We start from the raw sequence: 27135 nt of genomic DNA on the forward strand, positions 1-27135 counted from the left end.
TTGATGACGTCCAGGTTGGGTGTGAGTTCCGCTCGGGGCTCGGCAGGACATCCGTCCCCGAGGTGGGAAGTCTGGGGCCAGTCGCTCCACCTGGTTGCGCCTCCGTTTTCTCCCGAGTCAAGCAGAGTCACGCCCGCCTCGCGGGGTCTCTGCGCGGGTGACCCGAGCGCTACGAAGCCCGCGGTCCAGGGCCCGGCACCCTGCAGGGCCCCGCCCCGGGATGCCTCTCTCCTCCTGCCGTCCCGCCCCGGGCCTGTGTCGCCGGGTCGCAGGCGCTGGCAGCTGCAGCGGGGAGGGGGCGACTCGGCAGGCCCGGCCCGGGCGCACGGTCCCCTCGGCACCCTGCGAGAGGCGCCGGGCCGGGACCTGGGAGCTCGCGGGTGCAGACAGGTATTTCCAGTCGGGCCGCGGAAGGGGCGGGCGGGGCGGGGGACGCGAGCCGAGGGGGCCCCCCCCCCCGAGCTGCGCGGATCCCCCCGGGGGTCCCGCTCCCGGCCGGACTCGGCTGTCGGCCCCGCGCCTCTCCCCGGCCCCGCGCCTCTCCCCGGCCGCGCGCGGACGGCGGGGGCTCGCGGGCGGCGAGGCCCGGGAGGACGGCGGGCCAGCTCGGGCGACCCGGGGCCCGCGCGGCGGGTCTCCCCCGCTCCCTCCCCGGCCGGCGCCCGGCGCCCGGAGCTCCGCCAGGGGGCGACCCGAGCCCGCCGCCGCGCGTCCCGCCCTCCCGAAACTACAACTCCCAGGCCGCCCGGGGGTCGCGGCCGCCCCGCCCCGCCCCGCGGGTCGGCCCCCTCGGCGGCGGCGGGCGGGGCGCGGCGGTCTCCCTGGCGACGCGGGCGCTGGGGCGCCGGGCGGGAGGCGGGCCCGCCCCCTATTGTGTGGCTGCGGGAGCCGGGCCGCGCGGCGCCGGGCAGGTGAGGGCGGGGGCGCTGCGGGGCAGGGACGGCCGCCGGCGGGGCTCGCGAGTTCCGGGGGAGCCGAGGCGGCGGGGGCTGGGGGCGCCGTGGGATTCTTCGGGGGCAGCAGAACTCGAGTTCTGGGGAGTGAAGTGGGGTTTTGGGGGGGCGGGTCGGGGAGGGGGATTCCCGGAGAACCGGAGGCGACTGGAGGTAACGCGTGCGTGTGTGTGTGTGTGTGTGTGTGTGTGCGCGCGCGTCGGTGCAGGGGGGTGGGTCTTGGGGGGGGGGGGGTGTCCAAAAGCAAGGGGGGTAAGTTCAGGGGTCCGGAGCAGGCGAAGGAGAAGGGAATTGAGGGTGGGGTATCCGGAGAGTATTGTGGGCTGGGGCCGGAGAATTTTCGGGAGGGCGATTCCCGCGGAGAGGATGGGTGGGGACTCTGCGGGCGACGGGAAGGGAGTGCCTGGAACCGCGGAGGACCTGGTGCAGTTGGAGATCAGGTGTGGAAAATGGGAATTTGCGGAGAGGTGGGGGGGGGGGCTGTGAGAAGTAGGGATAGCAGGAATCGGAGCACTTGGTGGGGAGACCAGACGGGTGAGGGCATGGGGAGGGGGCGCGGTGGGCAGAGGAGTTGGAAGATCATAGGGAAAGCAGAGGAATGCTGGGGAAACCCCGGTTACTAGGGTGCTCGGAAAGCTGAGCCGCGAGGGAACTGGGGCTCCATCCGTTTGGGAGAAGCCCTTTCGGGGAAGAATGGGAGAGCCCGCCGCGGGCAGAGGGAAGCCAGGGGAAGGTTTGCTGGTGAGTCGTGCGGAGTTACATACGCGGGGCCATTAAGTAGAGGCAGGGGTCGGGCTGAGAGACACGGGGTGGGGGGGGGGGAGGAGGGCGGGATGCTTTCCAGCCAGTCCGGACTGGGAGGCCGGGAGCGGGGTGGAGGCCAGAGCAGAGTCCGCTTGGATTTGCGGGGGCCCAAGGCCGCAGCAGTCCCGCCCCCAGCCCACTGTGACCACCCTCTGGGGCCCACGGGAGTTCCTACCCTGCGCACCCCAGGGCCCACTTTGTACTCACTAGGGACTGGCAGGCTTCCGGCTTCAGGGACCATGCCTCTAGGGCTGGGGAAGGGAAAGCCTGGCAAAGTCTGGGCCCTGAGGACACTGGAGGAGAGCGAATGGGAAGCTTTGGGATGAGGCACTCGGGTCGTGCTGTCTGGCGGAGCGAGGGCTGCTTGGCAGCATCATGAAGGGAAAGTGGTGCCGGCTGCCTGTCCCGGGACCTGCCCAGGCCTGAAGGGTGCCACCCCGGCCCCCAATTCCAGCAGGTGGGGGAGGCATCTCCTCGCCCCGCTGCCTGACTCAGTCACTGCTAAAGCAGTGTTGAGAGGCTGAGTGGAGAAAGAGATACGGCGTCCCTCCCCAGCTTCCAGGAGTCACAGAGGCTGGGGAGGTGGGCAAGGGATTGTGTGCGTGGGTTCCCTGGGGGCTGCTTTCTGGGGGTTCCCGCCCAGGTTTTGCCCTTCACTGGCTCTGTGCCCCTGAGCAAGCCCTGAGCAGGGTCCTTATTTGTCACTGTGGGGTGAAGGAGTAATCCTGGTTCTCCCTGGCGATCTGCTACTTGTTATCAGCATCAGGACTAGGGAAAGAACAGAGAAGGGGCTGAGCCATGGGGACCCTTCATCTCCCATTTTCTGACAAATCTTTTTCCAGGCTCAGCTTTCTGGGCACGTCAGTAACCCGGGTTTCCCCAGAATGCTTCTCTTCAGATCTTTCCAACTCCTCTGCCCCACCCTCCCCGTGTCCTCCCCTGTCAGGACTCCCCACCCAGTGCTCCCTGGTTCTCCCAGAGCCCCCACCCCGGCCCTTATCCCCCAGGGCGGCAAGATCTCTGGTATCTGTGTCCCTCCCCTGCTTCTCTGCTCCCCTCTCTCTTCATTTGCTCTCCTCCTGGCCTGTCTCTGACGGCGGGGTTTCTTCTGGTTCCCAGTATTGGCCCACTTGGCATGTTGCCTTGTGTTTTGTGTTTAGATCTGGTGGTGCTCCAGGGAGCGGCTGCATCAGGTGTTACGTGAGCCAAGCCCTAACCGTGCAGAAGAGTGAGAGCTGAAACCTGCTACCGGATCAGAAGGCATCCCTCCCGGGGCTTGCTGGGCTGTGGACACCTCCCGGGCCCCTCCGTCTGGGCCCCGTGGATAGGAGGGGCCGGCCGAGCAGGCAGCTGGGCTATGGTTTGCTGCCTCGGTCTGGCCGTCCTCAGCCTGGTCATCAGCCAGGGGGCTGACGGTGAGCCGGATTCCCTGGGCTCAAGAGCTCCCCGCCGGCCTTGGGGGGGGGGCATTCCCCGGGGACGGGGGAGGGGAGGGTTCTCTGTGAGCACGCGGGGTAGGGGACGAAGAGCGCGGGTTCTGGAGAAGTCGAGGCTTCTCTCAGCCACTTCACAGAGTCCTAGGGATGGCGCAGAGACCCTGAGGGAGCCTCCTGTCCCTGCCCTGATTCTGGTCCCTGTTGTCCGCGCAGGTCGAGGGAAGCCTGAGGTGGGGTCAGTGGTGGGCCGGGCTGGCGACAGTGCGGTGCTGGGCTGTGACCTGCTGCCCCCGGCTGGCCGGCCCCCGCTACATGTCATCGAGTGGCTGCGCTTTGGATTCCCGCTCCCCATCTTCATCCAGTTCGGCCTCTACTCTCCCAGAATTGACCCCGATTACGTGGGTAAGACAAGGGGGATCAGGAGGTACTGTGAACACCCCAACAGAGGGGGGCTGGGTGGGGGGAGGGCAAGACCTCTTCTTAACTGCTCTGCCTTCCCCCTCCCCCGCTGCGTCATGCCAGTTGGGGGGCTCTAGGCGGCTGGCAGGTGGGTTGACGGGCAGCAGGGTGGGTGGGTCTGTGGCCTGTGTGCTTCTCCAGCGGAGGCTGGGGGGGGTGTCTCCGTCCAGAGGTGCGTGTGCATGGAGGGGGGGCTGGGGAGGGCCAGGGTCTCTAAGGGTCAGGGAATGGATGGGGCCAGGCTGGGTTATGTGGCTTCTGTTCTAACGTATGGACCCTCCCCCTTCCCCCCGGGGCTGCCTTCCGCACCCCTGCTGGCTCCCTCAGGGGGCTGGGCTTCTTCCTAATCCCGAATGGAGTCTTAATCTGAGCGGTTTAGTGCAGGCCTCAGAGGGCAGCGTGTGGGAGGGCCCGAGGCGAGGGCTGGGGGCTGCTGGGCCAGACAGTCTTTAGAGGGAAACCCAGGAAAGGCCACCTTGGGGACGCTGATGGGGGAGGGGACCCCCACCTTTCCCCTCTTTAGTTTGAATCCTGAGAGCGGCTCTGGGATTGGCTGAGCTGTCCCTGAGGGGCAGGCTGAGCTCAGGCAGGTGCCGCCGGAGGGAGAGTTTATTTTCAAACCGGGGGCAGTTGTTGGCAAACAGCCTGGTGGGAGCGGATGTGTCTACACAAGCCCCGTGAGAGCTGATGAAAGCAGGGCCCAATTAGGACAAGTGGGGTAAAAAAAAAAAAAAAAAACTGGCCGTGCCCACCAGCCCGCCCTCCCTGCCTCTGCGGGGCCGGGGCTGGGCCGGGAGGGGTTTGGGCTGAGGGCTGAGGCTGGGTAGATACAGAATGTTGCCTGACTGAGGACGGGGCAGGGGCAGGTGGAGCGGAGCAGGGAGAGGAATTTTCCTGCGATTCCTAACTGTCCTTCTCTCTACCCGTCTTGGGGTCCCTCGGGCAGACAAGCCGCTGGCTGGCCGGCTGGCAACGGTGCTACCTGTGGGTTTCCTTTCTCCGTGTGGCTCTGAGCTGCGGGAACTGTGAGCCGTAACCCTTTGGGGCTTCTTCCTGCTCCTGCCCTTAGTGCCCACCCCTGCCCCCGCCCCCCAGTAGCCAGTCCAGCCAGTCTGGGGAGTCAGAGCTGGGGGGGAGGGCCCTGTGCCCATTAACTCTCTTACTGCCTCCCGTCTAAGGGGCCTCTCGCCTTTGTGCAGGGGACTCCGAACCCGCAGTTGCTAAGCAACGGGAGGTGGAGGTTGCTAAGGACAATGCCGTCCTGTCATAAGCCCTCTGGGCAAGTGAAGGAGAGATGGTCTGGGACTGCGTGTGTGAGGCTGGTGGCCTAGAACGTGGGAGGGACCACGCCTGAGACCCCAGCTCCCAACCTTTGAGGACTCCAGAATCCATCTGGCGGAGGGGCCGGGATTTACAGACTAGCTCAAAGTGGTGAAAAGCGGTATAAAACAGGCTGGGACGCCTTCCTAACCCTCGCGCTGACTTGGTCTTTGACTTTCATGCTGTCTTTCTTGGGAACTTCGTGACAGCGCGGCTGGCAGAAAAGCATGAGTTTTCTCTCTGTCCCGAGTTGTTTGCTGCAAGGCAGTTCTCTTTTTTTTTCCTTCCTTTTTTAGTGTTTATTTATTTTTGAGACAGAGAGAGACATAGTGTGAGCGGGGGAGGGGTCGAGAGAGAGGGGGACACAGAATCCGAAGCAGGTTCCAGGCTCTGAGCGGTCAGCACAGAGCCCGACGTGGGGCTCGAACTCACAAACCGCGAGATCATGACCTGAGCCGAAGTCGGATGCTTAACCGACTGAGCCACCCGGGCGCCCCGAGGCAATTCTCTTATTCTCAGAACACTCCACCCTCCAGGCCTCTCCCCTTTTTTCCTGCAAAACCTTCCTTGTGGTCACAGCTCCCGGGAAGCAGTAGTCCTCTCGCTTCGTGGTCCTTGGAACCTCTGAACACAGCAAGGAGCATCTCTTGAACTGTGTATGTGAGCTTGTACATGCACGTGCGTGTGGGTTCTCTGCCTTCTGAGAGCTGGAGAGAGCAGTCAGTGTCTCCCGCTTCCTTTACGCACCCCTGCATGTGCGGGGCGGGGCGGGGCGCGGCGGGGGAGGGTCTGAAGCCCACCAGGCTGTGGCCCTGAGGGAGGAGGGTGGGCCTCCGGGAGGGGCCCGGGACTCAGGAGGACTCAGGACTGCCTGCCTGCCCCTGGCCATCTTCCTGTGCCGTGCCACAAGTCTAGCAGCCCGTATCTCCCAGAAAAGGGAGGGCACGCAGTATGCCTCCTTGAATGTTCAGATCCACAGACATTTAGAACCGTTATCCGCTGACCACCAACGCCCTGAGTGGGAACACCCTGGATGTGGTCAGTGCTGTGTGCCCCGAGCGTCACTTGATCCTAACCCCCCGGTGCACTGGAAAGTGTTCCGCATCTGGAGAAAGAAGGCCTGACTTTGTCACTTACAAGCCGTGGGATTTTGGAAGGAAGCTTCGTGTCCGTCCTTTCCTCTCTAATGGATTTCCTGCGAGGATTAAATGTTACATGGTCCACATTCAGTGCTCAATATCCCTTCCTCTTCCTGCTTTTTTCGTAGAGCTCGAAGACAACCGTAGTGAGAAGTGGCTGTCTTTTGGAACTTAAGGGGACTTTGCACTCTGGGGTCGCAGGGCTCCGTGGCCACGCAGATGGGGGTTACGGAGGGATCCCGAAGGGGGTGTGTGTGGAAGGGTGTGATTATGTTAAATATTTACCCGCAAGGCCTAGGCTTATCTCCTAGGTGGAGATTTCAACACCTAGCCCTGGAAACAGGTCCGCCCATCCTGGAGAGTCCACACCCCTGGACCTCGTCCTTGGAAGGAAAAAGTCCCTTGCCTAAGACCACCACACCAGCCTCAGCCTGTTCAGTCTCCTCTTCTTCCCTGACGGCACTAGATTATATCCCTGCAGGCTTAGATTATATTTTGGAAAGATCACCCTGGAGGTAGAAGGGAAGCAGGAGGACAGCTTCAGAATTTCTGGTATGCGGAAGGCCAGTCGGGGGCACCGCACCGGCTGGTTGTTGGGAGGGGGCACGTGCTCAGGGACTGTCTCAGAGCAGTAGTTGTTCCGTGTCAGCCCAAAGATTTAGAAAATCTCATTTGTCCACATGGAAAGTCAAGGTGTGGTGGGCTGATGAATGTAACGGAAGGCGGGCTCGGGGCCAGGAGGCGTCGGGGTGGGCTGTGGAGTAAGTCGAGAGATCCTCCGGGACCACACTAAGGTGAAGACAGAAGAGAGGGAACAGATCAGGGGGCAGAATCTCAAAGCCGCGCTGAACACGCAGACGTGGGCGGTGACGGAGAGGGGTCTAGGCAGTCCCAGGTGCTGGCAGGGCGGTGTGGGGCGCGGTGGGGCCAGCCGCTGCTGGGGGTGGGCGGAGAGGACCTGCCACCAGGTAAGGGGAGGCCCGAGATCGAGTCCCGCTTCTGATTTCACACCTTGTGCTCATCCGTTTGTTCAGTATGTGAGCAGTGAGCCGCCTGCCTGCCCCGCGTCCCTTCCCCGCTCCCTCCCCAGCCAGATTTGTCTTCACCTCTTTCACCGGATGAAACCCGAGTTGGCCAGTTTGCCCAAGGGAATACACCGCAGAGCTGGGCTCTGGGTCTCCCTGGCTCCCGAGTGTGGGCCTCTCTCACTAGGCGGCACTGCCGGTGACCCCCGAAGCTGTGTGGGGAGGGGGCCGAGGGATGTGGGGGGCAGCCTCAGTCTGAACCTGGTGGCATAGTGGATGCTGACGGAGGGTGGGCGTGTGTGTCTGCCTGTGCTGTGGCCGTGTGGCTTTGTGGAGCTCCGTGTGGCCAGTCAGCCGGGGCCGCGGGTGCCCTGGGGCGTGAAGGGATGGGGTGAGGAGGCTGCTGACCTTGCTGCCTGGCTGGGCTGGACTCTGGCCACCCTAAGGCGCTTAGGCCGTTGATAATAGCCCCGAGGGATTAGGGGCTTTGGTAGGCGAGGTCTGGGTCCCTGCTTGGGCCCCAAACACTGCTGAGGTTTCCAGGGCCAGTGCTCTGGCGGGAGGGGTCCTCCAGGAGCCGTACGTTGCCCCTCCGAAGAGCCCAGGGCTGGGGCAGATCCTGTAAGACTCACGAGGAGACTAAGTGTGGCTCTTAATTTTTTTTTAAATGTATATGTATTTTTGAGAGAGACAGAGACAGAATGCGAGTGGGTTAGGGGCGGAGAGAGAGGGAGACACAGAATGCTCCAGGCTCCGAGCTGTAAGCATGGAGCCCGACGCGGGGCTCAAACTGGCGAACCGCGAGATTATGACCCGAGCCCAAGTTGGACGCTTAACCGACTGAGCCACCCAGGCGCCCCTAAGTGTGGCTCTTAAACCGCCCTCCTCCCAACGGTCCTTGAAGCCACCTGCGGTTCAGTAGGGTGTCTTGTGCACCTGCTACCACTCTGGGTTTCTCTTTGTCTAAACTGGATCTCAGCTGCTAAAAGGCAGGAGTGATCCGGGCTGAATGGAGGGATCTGCCCTCGGTGACCCCAGCCCCACCTGTGTCTCTCCGGTCCCCGCTGGATCAGGGTGACTGGAGGAGACAGGGCCTCGTTCTTGACCTCTGAGAGTAACCAGTGTGACCAGGGTTTGGGGCTCCTCCCCCAGGGCGAGTCCGGCTGCAGAAGGGGGCATCTCTCCGGATTGAGGGGCTCCGAGCGGAAGACCAGGGCTGGTACGAGTGCCGAGTGCTCTTCCTGGACAAGCACAGCCCTGAGGACGACTCTGTTAACGGCTCCTGGGTGCACCTCACAGTCAATTGTATGAACCTGGGGGCAGGTGGGGGGGGGAGCCGCATGATGAGGACCTCTGGGGGGCGTGGTTCCGGGGCCCCACCCTCGCGGACACTCCTGTTTGCTGGCTCACTGTCTGCATCTTGCCCCTTCCACTGCCACGCCTGCCCTCCAGTGTTGGAACTTCGTCTGTCTTCCCCGTCCCTGCGCCTCTGGCCGGGAGAGGGGAATGGGTAGGGGGCTGCCGGGCCCTGAGCGAAACACGGCTCACGTGTTGAGACGGCGTTTTGTTTTCTCAAAACACCTTTTCACCCAGGACCTCATGAATTCCCTGTCAACCCTAAGAAGGAAGGAAGGTCAGAATCCTTCCCCTTTCACAGATGGGGAGACTGGATCCTGCCGCTGCTTAGGGGCAGAGCGCAGTCTGGACCCAGGCCTCCGGACCCCCAGAGCAGTGCCAGGGGCCACTAGCTCTCCCCCGGCTCTGACACCCCTCCGGTGCACAGCCCCAGTTGCTAAGTCCGCAGGCCAGTGTGGGGATGGGCTGGTGCCACCCTCACTTGGCCTGAGCTCAGCAGGCAGGGTGGCCCCGGGCTGGGGACTCCCGAGCAGTGGGGCCGGCCGGTGGGCTGAGGCCTGCAGCCCTGACCGGTGTCCCTGCTCTTTGGACTGAGAGCCCCTCTGGCATCCCCTGATGCCTCTCTCTCCACAGCACCCCCTCAGTTCCTGGAGACCCCTCCCCAGGTGCTGGAAGTTCAGGAACTGGAGCCTGTGACCCTGCGTTGTGTGGCCCGTGGCAGCCCACAGCCTCATGTGACTTGGAAGCTCCGAGGACAGGATCTTGGCCAGGGCCAGGGCCAGGTGCAAGTGAGTCCAGGGGCTGGGCTAAGTGGGCCTGATAGGGTGTGAGGGGGAGGCTTGGGGGGCGGGGCTAGAGGCCCAGGGCCAAATGCCGAGCTGGGAGACTGGCCTGGGAGGGACGCCTCACTGGCTTCCCGAGCCTGGGGTGCTGCTGCCCTCTGCCGGCCAGACTCGGAAGTGCAGGGTCTGAGGCCCGCGGGAGGGAGGGAAGGGGAGGCAGGGGGCGGGGAGGAACCTTCCTCATCCCCTCCTACCCTAGGTGCAGAATGGGACGCTGTGGATCCGGCGGGTGGAACGCCGCAGCTCTGGGGTCTACACCTGTCAAGCCTCCAGCACCGAGGGCAGTGCCTCCCACGCCACCCAGCTGCTGGTGCTAGGTGCTCTGGTGGGGGTGCTGCGGGCCGGAACTAGGGACCTGTATGGGGGGGCTCTGACCTGTGGCTGGGGGTGCACGTAGCAGGAGAGGACACAGGGGCGTGGAGAGAAAGGGAGCTACCAATGCAGGCTGGTGCTCTAAAACCACATCTCTCTCTCTCTCTCTCTCTCTCTCTCTATATATATATATATATATATATATATAATTTTTTTAATGTTTTATTTAGTTTTGAGAGAGTTCAGGCAGGGGAGGGGCAGAGAGAGGGGAACAGAGAATCCGAAGTGAGCTCTGCGCTGACAGCAGTGAGCCAGATGGGGGGCTCGAACTCACCAACAGTGAGATCACGACCTGAGCCGAAGTCAGACGCTTAACCGCCTGAGCCACCCAGGCGCCCCTCTAAAAACCAGCATCTTAATTTTAAAAGGAGCAGTGAATGGATGAGTAGATATTTAGAGCCCAGCAGTGTGGTGTGTAACCCCCCCAGCCCCCCAGGTTCTCATCTATATATAAAGAGGTTCATATCTACATTTTAGGACTAGGTTGAGAATTTAATCAGGTTCAGTTGAGTACAGTGATCAGCACTTAGTACCTCCTGTCCGAGACCTTCCGTCTAGAAGGAAAGCTAAGAGACGGCCTGGACTCTGCCTTCGGAGAGCCTCTTCTAAAGGGAAGGCAGATGAGTTAGTAAGTGTCACTTTCCCTGGTTCTGTGGGAAGGCAGCGCTGAGGAACTGTTAAGGGCCAAGCCTGCCAGGGTCAGGAAGGCCTGAACGAGTCTTGCCTACCCTGCTAACTTTGGGCCCTCACTTCTCTCTGCCTCTCGGCCTCCACTGCTTCATCTGTGGAGACAGTAATTCCTGGCACAGAAGGCTCTTGTGAGGATTAAAAGAAATGGTGCAGGGAGGTGCTCAGCGGAGCGCCCCGCGTGTCTGTCGTGTTCTATAGGGCCCCCCGGCTCGGATCATCACCTCCTATTCCCGACGACCCAGGCAGCGGAGCCCGGGGAGGGGAGAGAGCAGTGGGGCGGTAGAAGGGAGAGAAGGATTTGCAGGGATGATGCGGGCTGGCCAGACTCTGTGGGAAGAGCCTTCCAGACGGGGGGTTCGGAGAGCAAAGGCGTGCAGCCGGCTCAGGGGCACGACACGCCCACACTGAGCTGAAAGAGTTCTTAAGGGTTGGCATATGAAAAGACGGTTGGCCGGGCCGGGCCGGGAGGGGTTGGATCCTGAGTGCCCACGAGGGTGGATCGAGAAGTTCAAGCTTGATGTGGTGGGAGCCAGGAGTTGTGAGTTCTTGAAAAAAAAGATTTTTTTAATGTTTATTTATTTCGGAGACAGAGAGAGACAGAGCATGGGTGGGGGAGGGACAGGGAGAGAGGGAGACACAGAATCCCAAGCAGGCTCCAGGCTCCCAGCTGCCAGCACACAGCCCGATATGGGGCTCGAACTCCCAAACTGTGAGATCATGACCTGAGCCAAAGTCAGTCGCTCAAGCGACTGAGCCACCCAGGCGCCCCAGGAGTTGTGAGTTCTTGAACAGAAGCGTTGTGTTCTGGCCAAAGGGGGTGTCTCTGTGCGAATGGCCGCTGGAGTGGCCAGATGGGGGAGCCTCGGTCGGGGACCGTGCTGTATCCGCTGGTGAGGTGTTGGGCACCTGCATTAGGGTAGGACACGTGGAGGTGATTTAGCAGGCGACAGTGGAGGGAGGTAAAGGGTAAATGAGCAGAGAGTGAGCCTGCCTCCCCCTCCCAACATACACACACACACACACACACACACACACACACACACGCAGGTTCTAGGCAGGGGAGTCCGGGTGAATTGGGTTGTCCCTGGTGGGAAGGGGATCTGGTCTGGGGAAGAGAAGGAACTTGCGTTAGGTACAGGGGTTAGGGCTGTTTCAGTTCCCCTATGCCAGAGGGCAGATGGCAGGAAGAACTGTAGAGGGGACCTCAGGGCTGAGGCCTCTCTCTTCCCATGTGCTCCCCCACAGGCCCCCCGGTCATCGTGGTGCCCCCCAAGAACAGCACGGTCAATGCCTCCCAGGATGTTTCCTTGGCCTGCCGGGCTGAGGCGTACCCCACCAACCTCACTTATAGCTGGTTCCAGGACAGCGTCAACGTGTTCCACGTTAGGTGGGGCTTGGGGGTGGGCGGGGGCCGGCGGGCAGCCTTGGAGGAGTCCCCCGGCTCAGCGAGCCTGGACCCCTGCCCACACGTGCCACATTGCAGCCGCCTGCAGCCCCGAGTGCGGATCCTGGTAGACGGGAGCCTGCGGCTGCTGGCCGCCCAGCCGGACGATGCAGGCCGCTACACCTGTGTGCCCAGCAACGGCCTCTGGCGCCCGCCCTCGGCCTCTGCCTACCTCACTGTGCTCTGTAAGCCTCATCCGGCTCCCTCCCCAAGCCTGCTCCCTCCCCCTGGGCCAGGCCTAGTTCCTGCCCCACAACCTGCCACTGCTTCCCCCACCAGACCCAGCGCAGGTGACAGCGATGCCTCCTGAGACCCCCCTGCCCGTAGGCATGCGGGGGGTGATCCGGTGCCCGGTCCGCGCCAACCCCCCACTGCTCTTCGTCAGCTGGACCAAGGATGGGCAGGCCCTGCAGCTGGATAAGGTACAGACCTCCGGGCGGTGGGGAAGGAAGGGTGTGGCTTGGTGTGATCCTGGGCAGGTCAGCTGGGGTGGAGTTAGCTCAGCGTAATTCAAGTCAGTGACTAGGGATACACCCCTTCCCTGGGGGGCTGTGTGGGGGTGTTTGTGGAGGAGCACAGCATCTGTCCTGAAGGAGGGCACAGCCTAGAAGGGGTAGGACAGACACTCTGCTGGAAGGCCAGGGCTGGTTGAGGACAGATCAGTAACAACTTCTGGGACCTTGGTGATGGGCCTTGGGGGGGTGGACAGACATTCGGAGCAGGAACCAGGGCCCCGAGGCAGGAAACGGTACCTCGCGTGTAGGGCGTGACGAGTCCTCGAGTTTGAGGGGAGCCACATGCCCGTGGGTACACGGTGCTGCGGAGAAACAGGTTGGGGCCAAGAGGGAGAAGCGTGGGTACCAAGTGAGTATTACGTTCTTACAAGCAGTTGGGGTCTTTGTCCGCCCTCGTGGGCGACCACCACATCTTTTAATCCTAGTGTCCCCGTCCCCGGGGGCTTCTGCGATAGGAGGACTGGATCCATTTTTGTTGGAAGTTACAAAAAAAGTCTGCGGGCAGTTGGAGCCAGTGGAGCTGTTGAGCGGTGGTGCGACAGCATCGGAGCGGGAGTTGAGTCTGTCGGGTGGATGGAGGGCAGAGTGGACACAGGGAGAGGGGTTCAGAGGCTGTGAAGTGGTCCAGGTGAGAGCTGAGGGGGTCCTGGGCGTGGACGGGCTTCATGCCTAGATGGAGGCCTTCCCGGAGGAGAGATCTGGTGAGCAATGCGATGGGGGAGTGAGCAGTCCAGGTTAGTGGGGACAGTGGGGCCCTTGACAAACAACAGGGAAGGCAGGGAAAGGAAAGGATTTGGAGTGGAAGATGCTGACTTTCGTTACCGGGTGCCGGACACCCCGGCAGGCAGGGCTCAGCTCCAGGGGGTGCCGCTGGAAAGAGAAGCATAGGCCTGGAGTTCAGAGAGGGGTCAGGCCTGGAGGAGGAGTCCTCTGCAGGGATGTGGCCTTCTCCTTCCTCTCCAGCCTCTGCTGAACCGCTTTCACTTCCCCGCAGCTCCCTGGCTGGTCCCAGGGCCCCGAGGGCTCCCTGATCATCGCCCTGGGGAACGAGGATGCCCTGGGAGAATACTCCTGCACCCCCTACAACAGTCTCGGTACTGCAGGGCCCTCCCCGGCGACCCGCGTGCTGCTCAAGGTGAGGGTGGCTGCGGGCGCCCTGGTGAGGGGGGCAGAGCAGTCACTTCGGAGTCCAACGGTGGCGGCGGCAGCTGTCAGACTCCGTGCTGGCGATTTCTGTAGAGGTGGTGCTGGCGAGGTGGGGTGTGAGGGGCGCGTACGTCCCCAAAGTAAGATACCTGCCTGCCCAACTCGCTAACCTTGGCCTCGAGGAAAAGGGGTGTGAAGCAGAGGAGAGGGTGAAGGGTGTTCCAGGGAGGTGTGTGCCCCCCAGAGAGGCCTCCCAGACCCCCATTTCCCTCCAGCCCCGCCGGGGAGCAGAGACAACAGGTAGGGAGACCCTGGGAGATGGGGTGTGATGGGAGCCCCAGAGAGGGGAGCGGCCCTTAGATGGCAGTGCGGGAGGCCCCTCCCAATGCCAGATCTGGCTTGCAGGCTCCCCCAGCTTTTCTAGAACGACCTAAGGAAGAATATTTCCAAGAAGTAGGGCGGGAGCTACTCATCCCCTGCTCTGCCCAGGGAGACCCTCCTCCTGCTATCTCTTGGGCCAAGGTAAGGCTCCTAGCCCCGCTCTGCCCATGCGCACACGCTCTGCACCCCTGCCTCTCCCTGCCCCTCGTCATTCTGCGGGAAGGAGGGAGCCATCGGAGGCAGGGTGGGGAGGACGCTGGAGCTGCCCTCGGTGAGGGGTGGCCGCATGTGTCCTCAGGGCTGACCAGTGGTTCCGTAGGTGGGCCGGGGGCCGCAGGGCCAGGCCCAGGTGGGCAGCAACAGTAGCCTCATCCTGCGACCGCTGACCAAGGAGGCCCATGGGCGCTGGGAGTGCACCGCTAGCAATGCTGTGGCCCGAGTGGCCGCCTCCACACATGTCTACGTGCTGGGTTAGTGGCTGGAGAGCAGGCTGGGGGCTAGAGGAACCCATGTGGGACAGGGGACGGGAGAATCATTTTTGGAGGTCCACATGGGGATGGGGGGCAGGGGGCCCTGGGATGATGGGTTGGAGGTCAGAGGCCCTGGGAACCCTCCTTAGCTCTTTACCTGACCAGCCTCCCCTCCCCCCCACTCAATTCCCCCTCCCCAGGCACCAGCCCACACGTTGTCACCAATGTGTCCGTGGTGCCTTTGCCCAAGGGTGCCAATGTCTCCTGGGAGCCCGGCTTTGATGGTGGCTATCTGCAGAGATTCAGTGTCTGGTATACCCCACTGTGAGTGATCTGCCGCTCCTGTCCCCCCACCCGATTCCCTCTGGCCCTCTGCCCTTCCTCCCACCCACCCACCCTAACTCTGCTGCCCTGTTTCCAGGGGGATCTTTGGTGTTCAGGGCCCAGGTGCCGAGATCCTGGACGGCTGAGGGGAGGGGACAGGTCAGTCTCTGGACTCCAGAGCTTCCTGGCCCTCCTAGTAACGAAGTCCCCCCGTTTCCTCATGTCCTCCAGGGCCAAGCGTCCTGACCGAACCCACCATGACTGGGTGTCGCTGGCAGTGCCTGTGGGGGCTGCTTACCTCCTGGTGCTGGGGCTGCAGCCCCATATCCAGTACCAGTTCAGCGTCCTAGCTCAGAACAAGCTGGGGAGTGGGCCCTTCAGTGAGATCGTCTTGTCTGCCCCCGAGGGTGAGAGATCTCCCCCCGCCCCAACGCCAGCATCTGACCGGACGGGATAGGACTGATAGGGAAAACCTGGATTTGGCACAACCTGGGTGGGAGGGGGCAGAGGAGCCGGGCAGCTTGCGGTCCACAGGGGTTTATGGAACGTGATTCGGGGGTGTCTTTAGGGGCTCTGGGAGAATGGCTGAGCATGGAGTTGGGGGCGGGGAATAGAGGGGTTGGCATGTTGTGGAAGGGTCCTGGGAGCCCCATCTCATGCCTGTCTGCCCTGCTTAGGGCTTCCCACCACGCCAGCTGCCCCCAGTCTTCCGCCCACTGAGATGTCACCTGCCCTGTCACCTCCCCGAGGCCTGGTGGCAGTGAGGACACCCCGGGGGGTGCTCCTGCATTGGGATCCCCCAGAACTGGTCCCTAAAACACTGGATGGCTATGTCCTGGAGGGGCGGCAAGGCTCCCAGGGCTGGGAGGTGCTAGACCGGGCCGTGGCAGGCACAGAAATGCAGTTGCTGGTACCTGGACTCATCAAGGTATGTGTGGGAGGCAGGCACCGGGAGGTTCCTCCCCGCGGTGCTCCGGGCCCCGGCTCCGTTCCCCAAACCTGGGCTTCTCACCCTCCCTTCCCAACTGCAGTCTTTCTGGACAGAGCTGGGGTGGGTGGTGCTGGGTCCTGACCCCCTCCCCGGACCCCCACCCCCAGGACGTTCTGTACGAGTTCCGCCTCGTGGCCCTCGCAGGCAGCTATGTCAGCGATCCGAGCAACACGGCCAACGTGTCCACTTCCGGTGAGAACCCGGCGGGAGGGCAGAGCGTAAGCACGGGGGGGGGGGGGGGGGCGCTGAGCCCACTGTCGCGGGCACCGACCGCCCCTCGTGACCCCTCGCCCAGGCCTGGAGGTGTACCCCTCCCGCACGCAGCTGCCAGGCCTCCTGCCCCAGCCGGTCCTGGCCGGCGTGGTGGGCGGGGTCTGCTTCCTGGGCGTGGCTGTCCTCGTGAGCGTCCTGGCCGCCTGCCTGACCAACCGGCGCAGGGCAGCCCGCCGCCGCCGCAAGCGCCTCCGCCAAGGTAGGCCCCCGAGGCCACGCCCCCGCGGGCCCCGCCTCCCGCCCCAGCCCCGCCCCCCGGAGGTGGCCACCCGCCTCCCGCGCAGGGCAGGTGCGTCCTGTCTGTCCGCACTTGTCTGTCCCCAGCGGGGAGGGTTTGCCGGCGGGTGTTGGGTGAGGCTGTGCGCCTGGGGCTCTGGAGGGCCTGAGGTTTGCCGGTGTCACCTCTGGTTCTGCCCCAACAGATGCGCCTCTTATCTTCTCCCCGCCCGGGAAGTCAGCTCCGCAGTAAGTCCCTCCACCTCCTCCGCTTCCTTCGGCCTTCCCTCTGCGCCCGCTGTCTTGGCCTCCTCGGTGGTGCCTTGGGGTGGGCGGGGAGGGGCGGAACAGAAGTTGGAAGGAGGTGAGGGTGGGAGTGCAGAGGTCCCAGCCTGGGGCTGCCCACTGCTGCCTGTGCGCCTTTCTGCCACCCCTCCACCACGTGGGTCCTGGTGTCTGTTCGCTGTCCCTAGCTCTGCTCTATTCACCAAACCTCTCAAGGCTGGTCCTGGGAAGGGGCCTGGCTCCCTGCCACAGAGCCGGATCCCCTGTCCTTCCCCAGCTCTGCTCCGGGTTCGGGCAGTCCTGACAGCGTGGCAAAGCTGAAGCTCCAGGGCTCCCCAGTTCCCAGCCTGCGCCAGAGTCTGCTCTGGGGGGAGCCCGCTGGTCCCCCCAGCCCCCCTCCGGATCCTCCACCTAGCCGGGGCCCCTTACCCCTGGAGCCCATTTGCCGGGGACCAGACGGCCGCTTTGTGATGGGACCCAGCGCCGGGACCCCCCAAGAAAGGTCAGGCTCTGAGCGAGCTGAACCTCGGACCCCATCCCAGCACCAGGCCAGGTCCTATGACTGCAGCAGCAGCAGCCCCAGTGGGATGCCCCAGCCCCTCTGCATTGCAGACATCAGCCCTGTGGGGCCCCCTCCCGAGGCCCCGCCCAGTCCTCTGCCTGGTCCAGGACCCCTGCTTCAGTACCTGAGCCTGCCCTTCTTCCGGGAGATGAATGTGGACGGGGACTGGCCCCCTTTCGAGGAGCCCGGGCCTGCTCCACCCCCAGATTACATGGATACCCGGCCCTGCCCCACCTCATCTCTCCTTCAGCCCCTGGACTCCGCCACCGTGTCCCCCAGGGCAGCGCTTCCTGGGGCTGTGGTCGGGGCCGGGGCCACCCCAGAGCCCCTGTACACGGCACTGGCCGACTGGACACTGAGGGAACGGCTGCTGCCAAGCCTTCTCCCTGCCGCCCCTCGGGGTAGCCTCACCAGCCAGAGCAGCGGGCGGGGCAGCGCCTCGTTCCTTCGGCCCCCCTCCACAGCCCCCTCTGCGGGAGGCAGCTACCTCAGCCCTGCTCCGGGAGACACCGGCAGCTGGGCCAGTGGCCCTGAGAGGTGGCCTCGAAGGGAACACGTGGTGACAGTCAGCAAGAGGTGAGGACAGTCCCTGCCCTTCCCCACCTTGGCTCCAGTCCCTGCCCAGACTGCCCCACCCCTCTCCTAATACACTGTGCCTTCTGGGCTCTCCCACCCTGGGACCAGGAGAACTTGTCTCCTTTTAGAAGCTTTTGCCGAGGTCCGGGGATCTTCGGGGGAAACCCATGGCCCAAGCTGAGTTGGGGGACTCTGGGTTTGGGCTTTTCTGCTCACCCTCTGTTCTTCTCGCCGTACCACGCATTTGTCCCCTGTGACAGGAGGAACACATCTGTGGATGAAAACTATGAGTGGGACTCAGAATTCCCTGGGGACATGGAATTGCTGGAGACTCTGCACCTGGGCGCGGCTGGCCCTCGACCCCGACCTGAAACTGAGCCAGAGCTAGGTGCGTGAGCCCCCCAGGAAGGCGGTGCGGCACCCCCCGTTCCACGTCTCCCCCGTCTGTTCCCAGCCGGGCCCCGGGCCCCAGCCTTGCTCCTCCTGCTCTCCCTTGGCTCATCTGCACCAGTGACCCCCAGCCCTGTCCTTGCTGTGCCCCCCTCTTGCAGATGTGAAGACTCCAGAGGAGGGTGGCCTCTTGAATGCTGCCCGTGCTTCTGGCCCCGAGGCCCGCTGTGCTGTCCTCCGGGAGGAATTCCTAGCTTTCCGTCGCCGCCGCGATGCCACTAGGGTCCGGCCACCGGTCTATAGACAGCCAGTGCCCCACCCCGAACAGGCCACTCTGCTGTGAGAGCGCCTGATAGGAGGCTGGGTGAAGGCACACAGAGCCTGCAGAGGGGAGGCCCCAGCAAGCCCTAGCTCCAGCCTGGAACACTGCTCCTGCAGCTCTGGTGGTGGTGGGCTTGGGTGGGCTTGCTAGGAGGTGTATATGCCGGGCCCCCGGAGTCCGGGGACTGGGACAGGGATCTTAGATCTGCCCGTGTGTGTGTGAGTGTGTGTGGTGACGGTGATGGTGTTTGTGGTGTGGGTGAGGTTTTTTTACAGGTGAATAAAGAAAGTCTGACAAATGTTTCTGTGTGTCTTCTGCCTTTGCATCTGAGAGGGAGGTAGCAAAAGCCCCGAACCCTTAAAAAGGAGGCGGCCCTTCCTGAGTGGACAGGGCTGCACTCAACATCCTTTCAAAAAGCATTTATTGAGTGCCTGCTGAGGGCGTCTACTAAAGACCAACCGTTGAGCTAGACGCTGAGAAAACAAAGTTCACGAAGTCAAGCCTTTGCCCTTGGTGAGTTTTTGCCAGTTGGTGAAGCAGGCAAAGAAACAGTTACGGTGTGATGTGATAAGTTCTGTGATAAAGCTAGGTATTGGATATTGTGGTAGCACAGAGGAAGGAGCCCACAAACAATGAGTGCTTACAGCACGAACTGGGGACAGTGCTTCCCCTGGGGAGCTCCTCACGGGATGGGAGTAACTAACAGTAATAGCTAGTGTCGCTGAGCACCTGCTATGGGCCAGGCACTGCTCTAGGCTATTCATGTATATCATTTCCTTTTCTATAACCATGGGGTCGGCAGAATTCTCTGTTTTCTAGGCTGGCCCGCTGAAGCATAGAGGCTTCAGTCATTTGCCCAGAGGTCACACAGTGGGCATGGGGTAGAGCAGATCAGAAGTGGGTCAAGGGAGGGAAAGCATCCCAGGCAGAAAGCACAGAGGAGTGAGAACAGTGGGTCGCCCAGGGAATCACTTGGTGGACCTGGCTGTCAGGGCTGGGCAGGATTGGGGAACGAGGCACAGAAAGGTGGAAGGACGCTGGTGGTGGATGTCCTTGGAAACCAGGCCAAACAGTAGCTTCTGCATTACAGGAAGAACCCCACTGGTGGGTGTAGGCAGAGACTCCACCCCGGGGGGACTGCTCAGCAGAAGCCAGAAGAGGGGTGCTCCTTCAACCCCTAAGCTATGCTGCCCTCCATTCACAGACACAGAACTGCCAGCCTCCCCCTCGTCCCCTAAGGCCTCCTCTTCTGATCCCTCCAGGATTAGGAAGAGATGCCGGGTCAGAGAGGAGGAGACTAAGGGGAAGAAATCGATGCCGGGTCAGAGAGGAGGAGACTAAGGGGAAGAAATCAGGTCTGAACCCTGGGTCCCAACAGTGGTCACGCCCCCTGGGCCCCGGGGGCAAAGAATGACCTCACTGTCAGTTCCTGCCCAGGCCTGAAGTAGGTGGAGAGCGGGAGCACATGCGGGTACTGTCCTGGCCTGCACCCCGGTACTGTCCCACCTTAGCCAGCTGGAGGTGGGGGGTGGGGGTGGGGTCTTCCCGTGCCTCCGTTTACCTAACCACTCTTTTTAAATCAAGACGCTTCTTCCCACGTAAACACGCCCACAGTCTTGCGCTAATCTTCCTGGCAAAAAGCTTCCCACCGAGGCACACGTTGTGAGCTCCCAGGTGCAGACGGTGGTTCTCCTGGGTGGAGACCACTGCAGCCCCCCGCGGAGGCCCGACTCCCCAGACCCTCCCGCCCACTGCCCCTCTCCCCAAGCTCTGCCCTCCGCCCCGGCGCTGCGGCGCCTTTAAAGCCTCTGGGCGCTCGCCCCGCCCCGGGTCCGCCCCGTCCGAGGCGGGAGCCGCTGAAAACCCCCGGCCCGGCCCGGGCGCGCCACTCGGCCCGCAGCCCCCGCCCAGAGTGCGCCGTGCCGGCCCGCCAACGGTGAGCAGGGGGAGGGCGGGGGGCGCGCCTCCGGGAAGCGGGAGGCCCGCGCCGGCGACTTGCTCCCGGGGCCGGCGCGAGGGTCCGACGACGGCTCTGCGCGCCCGGTGCTGTCGGGTCCTGTCCCCAAGCCCCGACCCGGCATTGCCGGGCGATGAGGTCAGGCGAGGGTGCGGGTGCACCGACGGGGCGTCCGTCCGCAATGGGGACCGGGCCGTCGGGGTTGACGAGCGGAGGGCGTCCGGGCGTGGCTGGCGGGCTCCGAGGGACCGCGCGCCCGAGCTTCCCCGCGACCCCGAGCTTCCCGGTTGCAGGAGCACGTGCGGGGGCCGCCCTCTCTGTGCCTCCTCCCGCCGGCCGTCTTCCTGGGGACTCGGGGTCGCGGGCTGGGGAGGAGAGGCCCCCGACCTCGGGGGGTCGCCGCCGGCGCGCGCGGGTGGTGTGGGGAGGGGGCTGCTTGCAGGAGCTCCGGTCCACCATCCCCCCCCCCCCCCTCGCCGGCCGGGGCCCCCACCCCGCGCCCCCTGCTGCTGGGAAAGCCGGCGGGGGCCGCGGGCGGGCGGGCGGGCTGCCCAGACCACTGCGTCACCCCAGCGGCGGGCTGTGGGTGACTCATCCGGCTGTAACGGCCCTGGGTGTGGCGAGGCGGGGCGGCGGGGCCGGTCCTGCAGGACCGGAAGTGGACGGCCGCCTTCCCGGCCCCGCAGGCCTCCCAGAGCCCCCTTGCAGCCCGTGCCCGGGAAGTTCTGGGGGGAGCCTGGCATCTGGGAGCAGAAAGCGTGGCGGGAGTGAGGGTCCCGGGGATGGGGGGGGGGGCCAGTGGCTTGGATGGGCTTTCCCGAGTTCTGACCGCGGAGCACCAAAGAGAGGGACAGCTCCCCCTCTCCGGCGCCACCCCCCATTTCTCCTCCCTAGTCCCCCGGGAAGACCCACAGCTGCAGAGAAGGCCAAGGCAGGCTGGGGAGGGGGGGGGGAGTCCGCCCCGCGGAGGCGGCGCGGTCGTCTTTGGCCGACTGCACCCCCCCCCCCCCCCCCAGCGCCCCAGCCCTCTCCTGCCCCCTGGGGATTGGCCTCTGCTGCTTTCTCCACCCCAGCCCCTCTCCCTCCAAGATTTTCAGGTATGGGGCTCTCTGGCCCCCGACAGGCCTTCGGTTCCCGGGGCATTTCTTCTCCTGAACTGTTTCCCGGAGTCTGTTTCTCTGCCCCCAAACTTGTAACTTCGCACTCCTCCAGATGCCCCCCCCCCATGGCCTCCCCCGCTGCGGGATCCCTTGCACCTGTCCACACCTGAGAACGCGGCCAGGGGCCCTTTTCCAAGGATGCCGCCTGCGGCCCGGGTGCCCAGAGCCTCGTCACCACTCCATGTGTGTGGAGTGCGTGTCTCTGCCTGGTGCCCCCACCCTGGCCGGGTTCCTGTGTTTGGTACACAGAAGCCATGGCAACGGCCCCCACCTCACCCCTCCTCCCGCGAGCCTTGAGGCTTCCTGTTTGTGCAGCCTCAGCTTTCTCTTCTGCTCACTGACTTGACGGTGGGGGGGCTGCCCCGCGTGGCTCCTTGGTCACAGGTGTCCGCCATCCTTGCTTCCGCCTGCTTCCTGTGCGCTTCACTTTGGGGACAGGGACCCCCATCTCGCCCTTTCAGAAGAGCGCTGACCCCCCCGACTTTGAGTTAGGAAGTTCCCCGGCGTGCACGATGAATGGAGAGTCTCTGTCTTCCGCACCAAACACCCCAGCCAGGGACCCTTTCCCTTGACATCTGCGTGGGGTGGGGCGAGGGGGGCGTCCTGACCCTGGTCTCTGGTGGGGGTGAGGGGTGTTCCCGCGCCAGGCCCGCCCCCCAGGTGGTTCAGCGGTCGTCTCTGTTTGGACCCCCAGCCCCAGGCATCTCCTACACCGCTCCCCACCCCAGTAGGCACCTGGCTGTCTTCCCTTCCTTTGAGGGAGGGCTGCGGAAGGTCCCCTGGGTGTCACTAGGGTGGGCGCCCCAGCTCCAGCCGGCCAGCCACGACCCATTGGCCAGCCACGACCCATCGGCTGGCGCCTACCCCAGGGAGCCTACCCCAGGGAGCCGGAGGAGAAACAGCTGTGGACAGGCTGGCTGGGCTGCCCCGCCCCTTCCCAAGGCCCCTCCCCTTCCCAGATCTCTGCCCCACAGCTGTGGCACCTCAGGGCTCACGGGCTGTGGCCCCAGAGTGGAGCTGGGTCCAGTCTCCAGAGTTGGGGAGGGACCCTCAGCGTCCTCCCTGTGCCCAGAGGTGGGTCTGGGAGGCCAAGTCCGTTCTGCCCCTATGGAGGGGACACTGCTCTCCACTGCTCTCCCCCGCTAACCCTGCTGCCTGGGTTAATGATTCTCCTGCCCTTTCTCTCCCCGGCCATCATGATCCCTTGGCCTCAGGCCACGTGGCTCCAAGGAGACACAGCCCTGAGGCCCAGGGGACCATAGTGAAGCTGCTCCCAGAAGAGAGGTCTAGACATTAGGCCAAGAAAAGGGGGCTTACTGGTGGCTGCAGGCCCCCGCCTCTGCCCTTCATCTCAGGTCTCCTGGACATGCCCCTGTGTGCCAGGGGCCCTGGGCTGCTGAGGCTGGGCTGGGAGGAGAGACACTTGTCCTCCTTGCTCCGCAGGCTTCAGCCTGCCCTCCCCCAGCTGAGTGTGTGTGTGTGTGTGTGTGTGTGTGTGTGCCTGGTGATGTGGGTCAAGGCCCAGACCGACATTTATCTGGCCCAGCCTTTAGGCAGGGGAAGGGGGGAAAGGGGAAGCGGGGGGGGGGGGGGGAGGTGGGTTGCTCTTAATGAAGTATAAAAATAACTGATTTGTGGGGAGGATTCCTTCTGGAAATGTGCTGCTGGATAAGCTGGAGTGGAAAGGAACAGCCATGTTGGAGTGCGGGGGAGGGGACTAGCCTGAGACCCAAGGCTGAGCGGCCAGAGGGGTTTGAGGTGACTCTGCCCCTGTGACCTGGCTCTTCTCCTGAGCCCCAAGACCCATGGCGGGGGGCAGGATTGTTTAACCTGGGGTGTGTGGGAGAGAGGGAGCCTGAGTGACTTCAGCCCTTAAGTCTGACCTGGTCTGGAGCCGGATGTGGGGGGCAAGAGTGTCTCCCTTTCCTGTCCTTGAACACAGGTGCTTGTTCTGGGGACTCCCCCTGTATGAGCAGCAGGCAGCTGGCTGCATTTCAGAATGGAAAGGGAAGCTCATTTATAGAGCGGATGGGGACAGGAACTGAGGTCCTGTCCTTTCTCTGGTCCTGGCTCCCCCTTGCATGAGTAGCATTCCTGAGACAGCTCCATGGGGTCCCGGAGGGGGCACCTAGGTAGTGAGGTAGTAGGTGGGGACAGACTGCCCACGGGCCAGGTCTGGAAACCACCCAGTTCTTCCTAAGTGAGGTCCTCAAATGAAGCTAAACCCTCCTGTGCATTTCCCCAACCCTCCCTCCCCTCCCAGGTTTCCCTAAAAATACCACCCGAGGCTCCCGTGTCAGTTCCCTATTCCTGCCCTCACAAATGAGCACAGACTTAGTGACTTAAAGCACATCGTGCAGCTCTAGAAATCCCCCCGGAGGTCTCACTGGTAAAACCAAAGTGTCAGTGAGGCTGCGTTCCTCCTTGGGGAGTTTAGGGGAGAATCCCTCTCCGGGCCTTGTCCAGGACGTGGGCCTGACCCTGACCCTGACCTGACTCTGCTTTCTTCTTGCTTCTCCTGCTCTGACTTGCCTACCTCCCTCCTTCACTTATAGAGACCCCTGGCTGTGAGGACACTGGGCCCACCTGGATGGTCCAGGGGACTGTCCCCTTCATTCAGTGACATCAGCAAGGCCCTTTTTTTTTTTTTTTTTTTTTTTTTGCCATATAACATTCACAGGTTCTGGGAATTAGGGTGTAGATGCCTCTGGGGGGCCATGATTCTGCCCACCACAGCTTCTAGAAAGGAAAGTAGAATTTGTTTGGACTGCCCAGTGGTTTCTCGTGGGAGGTTCCTTTTGCGTGCCGAAATCTTTTAAGGACCTACTTAGACCTCCTTTTCCAGGAAACCTTCCAGCTTGCTTCTGCCCACACTCTCTTCTGCATTTCCTTGATGTAGGGTCTGACTGTGTAGGCCTGTGTGGTATTTGTCGTGTACAAGCCTTACCCTTTCCTGGGTGCTCACTTGGTCTCTCTGTTGGCATTCTGGGACCCAAGGCTTCTGTCTCTCCCGCAACCCCCAGCACAAATAGTGGGTGCTCAGTGAAAGCCAGTGGCTAACTGAGGGCAGTTTTGTCCAGTGCCCTAGCTCCTGGCAGAGATCTGCCAAGCCATTCCAGGTCTTCCTCCTCTCCCCAAAACAACTTCCTCCCCAGGGCTGAAGGGTTAGAATGGCCAGCTTGCCTTTGCTAAAGCTGACCACCCCCAAATGAGGAGCTGAACCCCCAGGCTTGGCCTCATTTACCCCAGATTCTCTTCCAGTGGGTTTTCTGTCTCATCTGAGTGGTGGGGCTGTTCAAATGAAATCTAATGGGAGGACTCAGTGTAACAAACAGACTGCTTGTCATAGGGTTGGGGGAACCCAGAGATGGCCTGTGTGGCCCCTTAACCCTAGAGCTCTGAGCAGTGCTAATTCATCCTGTGCCCTGGAGTCAGGGTGAAAGTTCCCTCCTTTGATGGTGGGTCTCCAGGGGATAGGGAGTGTGTCCCTGCGGGCTGCAGAGAACTGACTGCGGTCCCGGCCGCATCTTCTCCCCAGCTCCCACAGCCACCGCTGCCCTTTGGAATGGCCAACAGGGGACCTGCCTACGGCCTGAGCCGGGAGGTGCAGCAGAAGATTGAGAAACAGTATGACGCAGACCTGGAGCAGATCCTGATCCAGTGGATCACCAGCCAGTGCCGCAAGGATGTGGGCCGGCCCCAGCCTGGGCGCGAGAACTTCCAGAACTGGCTCAAGGATGGCACGGTGAGCGCTGGGCCCTTCTGACTGCAAGTGCCCGGGACGGAGCCGGGCCTGCGAGGGCCTGGGGTTATTTCAGCTGCGGAACTGCGGGCACACCCGTCCCGCTTCCTCCTCAGCCTGGGCACCTATCTTGCAGAGGACCCGTGTTTTCCTCCCTCCCACGGAGTGCAAGGGAGGCCCGAGGGGACACGGGGAAGAACCCGGGTGGGGGGGAGGGGGGTGTTCTAGACAGTGATGCTGGAACAGCAAGGCTTTCACTCTGGGTTCAGAGGCAGGGGCTGGGCGGGAGGGAGCCCGGGCATCCCTCCCGGTGGAGGCGGAGCGCCTTCAGGTAGGACAGGAACCTCGGGGGCTGAGCGTCTCTGGCAGCAGCACGGCCTCACCTCTGCACCCCTGCTGTCCTCACCCAGGTGCTGTGTGAGCTCATCAACGGGCTGTACCCCGAGGGGCAGGCCCCCGTGAAGAAGATCCAGGCCTCCACCATGGCCTTCAAGCAGATGGAGCAGATCTCTCAGTTCTTACAGGCGGCCGAACGCTATGGCATCAACACCACCGACATCTTCCAGACTGTGGACCTCTGGGAAGGTGGGCCGGGGCCGGGGCGCCGTCACCCTGGAGGCCAGAGGCTGGGCTAGGCAGTCTTGAAGGGAGAAGGGGGCGGGTTTCTGGCACCTCGCGGACAGGGGTGTGTGTGTGTGTGTGTTTTTCATGGAGGAGTGGGCCGTGTTGGGGGTTGGGGTGGTGGAGGGTGTGGGGATGAAGAGGAGAAGAATTGGGAAGCCAGGCTTGCTGACCATGTGGGTGGAGGTGGAACCCCGGCACCCAGGGCCCCCGGCGCGGCCGAGGCCAACACACCGCCTTCCCCTTCCCAGGAAAGAACATGGCGTGTGTGCAGCGGACGCTGATGAACCTGGGTGGGCTGGCGGTAGCCCGGGATGATGGGCTTTTCTCTGGAGATCCCAACTGGTTTCCTAAGTGAGTATCGCGGGGCACCCCGGGCCTGTCCCCGTCCCTAGAAAATGGTCCCGCTCAAAGCACGTTTACATCCCTCACCATCCCGAGTCCTCGCTGCTCTCCTGGGACGACAAGGGACTGTCCCTTCTGAGACACGGGAGGGAGGTGGCTCCGGGGGGAGCGAAGCTGGCGGCAGCACTCGAGCCCCCAGGGAAGACACTCACCGGGGCCGCCTCCAGCCCCTTTCTCACCAGCACTCTCTCTCGGCCCAGGAAATCCAAGGAGAACCCTCGCAACTTCTCGGACAACCAGCTACAAGAGGGCAAGAACGTGATCGGGCTACAGATGGGTACCAACCGCGGGGCGTCCCAGGCAGGCATGACCGGCTACGGGATGCCCCGCCAGATCCTCTGATCCCACCGCGCCCTGCCCCGCCCTCCCACGGATGGTTAATATATATGTATATTTCAGCAGTGACATTCCCCGAGAGCCCCTGGGGCTCGCAGACTCCCCTCTGCCAGGGCGGGGGCCTGGCCTGCCTCCTCTGGGGGGGCACCCGACGGCGGGCTCTCCCCCTGGGCTTACTAATACATTCCCTTCCTCAAACCCACCCAAACTGGACCAACCACAACTGGCCTCTTTTCTCCTGGGACCAAAATTTGGGGGCCTCGCCACCCCCCAGCCGCATACCTCTTCACGTGCCCTTTGGCTTCTCTCCCCACGACCCCTGAGCTCCGTGCCCTGAATCCATTCCTTGGCCGGGGGTCAGGGACGCCGCCTTCCGGCCTTCCTTCCGCAAGCATGCCTCGCCCCCAGCTGTGGCTGCAGGGACCTAATTTATAGGGAGAGGCCTGTGGCGGCCGCCTCCCCAGCCTCCCCAGCCACAGCCGGGCTGCACTCACCACACATCAAGGCAGCTGGCCCCTGGCAGGGGTCCTCTTGGCTTCCCATTTTCCATTCCCCTTGCTGTGGCTAGGGCTTGAAAAACCTGAGTTTGCTGATTTAAATAAATATCTCTGCCTTTTTTTGGA

At 63.0% G+C, this 27135-nt stretch overlaps 2 protein-coding genes and 1 long non-coding RNA gene across 10 annotated transcripts; 2 read left to right on the top strand and 1 right to left on the bottom strand.

Annotated features, from left to right (window-relative positions):
- The first annotated feature begins 794 nt into the window (after positions 1–794).
- Positions 795–18593, top strand: IGSF9 (immunoglobulin superfamily member 9). Of its 7 annotated transcripts, XM_058702350.1 has the most exons (21): positions 1267–1393; positions 2918–3172; positions 3407–3595; positions 8289–8441; positions 9126–9280; positions 9534–9651; positions 11642–11783; positions 11880–12025; positions 12120–12262; positions 13350–13490; positions 13907–14023; positions 14202–14352; positions 14553–14676; positions 14908–15083; positions 15354–15604; positions 15775–15859; positions 15963–16139; positions 16363–16405; positions 16719–17579; positions 17840–17967; positions 18131–18593. In XM_058702350.1, the coding sequence occupies exons 2-21, from the start codon at positions 3115–3117 to the stop codon at positions 18310–18312; spliced, it is 3540 nt and encodes a 1179-aa protein (XP_058558333.1). In that variant the 5' UTR covers positions 1267–1393; positions 2918–3114; the 3' UTR covers positions 18313–18593. The 7 variants fall into 7 exon arrangements, with proteins under 7 accessions (XP_058558329.1, XP_058558331.1, XP_058558333.1 ...); XM_058702346.1 differs by lacking the exon at positions 1267–1393 and adding an exon at positions 795–911 and having other exon boundaries at positions 11642–12025; XM_058702348.1 differs by lacking the exon at positions 1267–1393 and adding an exon at positions 1036–1106 and having other exon boundaries at positions 11642–12025.
- Positions 12730–20085, bottom strand: LOC131496583 (uncharacterized). Of its 2 annotated transcripts, XR_009254555.1 has the most exons (4): positions 19853–20085; positions 17796–17850; positions 16343–16478; positions 12730–13225 (listed from the first exon to the last, which is right to left on the bottom strand). It is a non-coding gene; the product is annotated as an uncharacterized LOC131496583 (long non-coding RNA). The 2 variants fall into 2 exon arrangements; XR_009254554.1 differs by lacking the exon at positions 19853–20085 and having other exon boundaries at positions 17796–17884.
- On the top strand, positions 20074–27135 carry TAGLN2 (transgelin 2). Its single transcript, XM_058702352.1, has 5 exons — positions 20074–20227; positions 24947–25153; positions 25561–25735; positions 26023–26125; positions 26377–27135. The coding sequence occupies exons 2-5, from the start codon at positions 24974–24976 to the stop codon at positions 26516–26518; spliced, it is 600 nt and encodes a 199-aa protein (XP_058558335.1). The 5' UTR covers positions 20074–20227; positions 24947–24973; the 3' UTR covers positions 26519–27135.

Source organism: Neofelis nebulosa, chromosome 15 (genome assembly GCF_028018385.1).
Source record: "Neofelis nebulosa isolate mNeoNeb1 chromosome 15, mNeoNeb1.pri, whole genome shotgun sequence".
Classification (NCBI taxonomy): Eukaryota; Metazoa; Chordata; class Mammalia; order Carnivora; family Felidae; genus Neofelis; species Neofelis nebulosa.

Excerpts from the sequence above, each read along its gene's own strand:
- IGSF9 (XM_058702346.1), top strand. The coding sequence starts at position 3,115 with ATGGTTTGCTGCCTCGGTCTGGCCGTCCTCAGCCTGGTCATCAGCCAG. Across the intron at positions 13,491-13,906 it reads CGACCCGCGTGCTGCTCAAG|GCTCCCCCAGCTTTTCTAGA; the intron begins GTGAGGGTGGCT and ends TCTGGCTTGCAG. Across the intron at positions 17,580-17,839 it reads GTGGTGACAGTCAGCAAGAG|GAGGAACACATCTGTGGATG; the intron begins GTGAGGACAGTC and ends CCCCTGTGACAG.
- TAGLN2 (XM_058702352.1), top strand. The coding sequence starts at position 24,974 with ATGGCCAACAGGGGACCTGCCTACGGCCTGAGCCGGGAGGTGCAGCAG. Across the intron at positions 25,154-25,560 it reads ACTGGCTCAAGGATGGCACG|GTGCTGTGTGAGCTCATCAA; the intron begins GTGAGCGCTGGG and ends GTCCTCACCCAG. Across the intron at positions 26,126-26,376 it reads GATCCCAACTGGTTTCCTAA|GAAATCCAAGGAGAACCCTC; the intron begins GTGAGTATCGCG and ends CTCTCGGCCCAG.